The 2,193-nt window shown below is 36.4% G+C and overlaps 1 protein-coding gene across 1 annotated transcript; it reads left to right on the plus strand.

Moving 5' to 3' along the window:
• Window positions 1–1,289: 1,289 nt before the first annotated feature.
• Window positions 1,290–2,168, plus strand: LOC112520396. The gene is made up of 2 exons (XM_025128778.1): window positions 1,290–1,475; window positions 1,626–2,168. Exons 1-2 carry the CDS (start codon window positions 1,295–1,297, stop codon window positions 2,147–2,149), a joined length of 705 nt encoding a protein of 234 aa, XP_024984546.1. The 5' UTR covers window positions 1,290–1,294; the 3' UTR covers window positions 2,150–2,168.
• Window positions 2,169–2,193: the final 25 nt, after the last annotated feature.

The raw sequence follows: 2,193 nt of genomic DNA on the forward strand, positions 1-2,193 counted from the left end.
ATAATTAATATTAATGGATATTTTTAGAATTAAAATTAATTAATAATTTATAACTGATGCTAATAAATATTTATTATAAATTAAAAAATTATACTTATTAATAATAAATAAACATTCATATTAATCGGAAACATGTGAATAGTAGGGGCCGAGCTTGGCAAGTAAAGAAAATATAGGTCGAGGGTTTAAATTGTGAATAAGAGAAAGTACGAGAATTGACTTAGACGTTGACTTGGAAGATATCCACATTACTGTGTGGAGGAGGAAAACCCTGGAGGCTCGTGGATAACATCAACATTAATTTGCTCCATGAAGGAGGAAATGGAACGAAGGATGCAATGAGCTTTCAGACAACGACGTCATACCAAGGTATATATATCTTCTTTTTAATTTGGATATAATTAAGTTGGCAAAATTGGTGAATTTTGGAAGTGGTCGGACATGAGACAGTATTGGTATAAAATCAAGTATAACTCCGATCGAAGCAGTTCTAGATTCTATGGAATCAGAAGAGGCCTGATCTAAGAGTTCTGTTTAGATATTGGATTCTAAAACCTCCTTGATTTATGAGAAAATTAAGAGTTTATTAATAGCATGTTCAGTGCTGGAATATTTCTGTTTGAGTTCAGAGTTTGGAAGAGCATGTATGAATGTGATGATAAATTCGAGTTAAAGCATTCATAAATCAGTCTAACATCAGTGTTAAGAAATTTTGATCTCATGTTATATGAAATGAGAGTCTTATAAGTCATTTTGATTCAGGAGAAGAAGCAATAAAGGCTGTTGTTGGGTTGAATCAGTAGTTAATAGCAATAAGTCACACATTCAGTATACACACATGAATTACTATTATTTATTTTATTTGAAAGGGTGTTCCGACAAATTTTGACCGCAAGAAATTAGCCCCGATAAACTAAGGTGCCACAATTGTTGTGGATGCCAACCGACAGATGGGATATTCCACCACATTCGCCTGAACCTCAACCACTACGCCACACTCCTTGTGGTTCACACGTGAATGAATTATGTGGTGCAGGTGGTGGCTTTAGTTTACGATTTTAGTTATGATTGTGCAGGCAGGTAATTGATAAGCAACGAAAGACAAAGATCCTGAAAATCACATATTTGGGGTCAATTGGTGATCAGCCGAATTTCTTAATCCAGCACCAGAAATGTCTGAGATGAGTAATCAACCACTACAGGAAATGTCTTATACGAGTAATCAACCACTACAGGGAATGTCTGATACGAGTAATCAACCACTACAGNTACGAGTAATCAACCACTACAGGGAATGTCTGATACGAGTAATCAACCACTACAGAAAATGTCTGATACGAGTAATCAACCACTACAGGAAATGTTTGAGACAAGTAATCCACCACTACATGAAATGTCTGATACAAGTAGTCAACTAGATAGTTCCGAACAATCCACACCATCTTACAATCATCCTTGTGGAGATCTACTTGTTGGTAAGTTGTAGCTAGTATTATATTTGACTAAATTTCTTCTAGTAAAAAATTACTCTGTTTAATTAATTGTACTAATTCAGCACCTCATTTATCCGGTGATGATATATACATGAGTTTGGCATAATTAATTTAGTTTTTGGAATTACTTAGAAGGAAGAAGAAGAGACTTCATCAATATTTGTCTTCCTCTCTATCAAGCGTCAGTCGTAGGAGACTGGGAAGCAGTGGAAAATATCCTAGCCATTAATCGTGAATTCAAAGATGACTTACTAGGGTATAGTATCACAGAAGATAAGGATACAGCACTTACCATTGCTGCATCTTCCGAAAGCATCAAGTTCGTGGAAAATCTAGTCGACCGGATGACAGATCAGCAACTCACACTTCAAGATAAACATGGCCAAACCGCCCTTCATATCGCAGCTGGAGTTGGAAACGTCGATATGGCAATGGCTATGGTTGGAAAGCATCCGCAACTGCTGAAAATCCGTAATGGTGTCAACGCGCTGCCAATCTATGTGGCTGCTATATATGGAAAACATGATATGGTCGCTTATCTCTATGATGAGTACAAAAGTATGGCAGGTGATGATTGGACAGTCGACGACATAAGTAACGTTTTCTGGAGATGCATCGAGGCTGATCTCTTTGGTACATTTCTTGTTTCATCATAATTATGCATGTGTTTAAGTACCCTTTAATTTCCTTGCCTCTTTTT

Source organism: Cynara cardunculus, assembly GCF_001531365.2.
Source record: "Cynara cardunculus var. scolymus isolate 2C chromosome LG 10, CcrdV1, whole genome shotgun sequence".
NCBI classification, from domain to species: domain Eukaryota; kingdom Viridiplantae; phylum Streptophyta; class Magnoliopsida; order Asterales; family Asteraceae; genus Cynara; species Cynara cardunculus.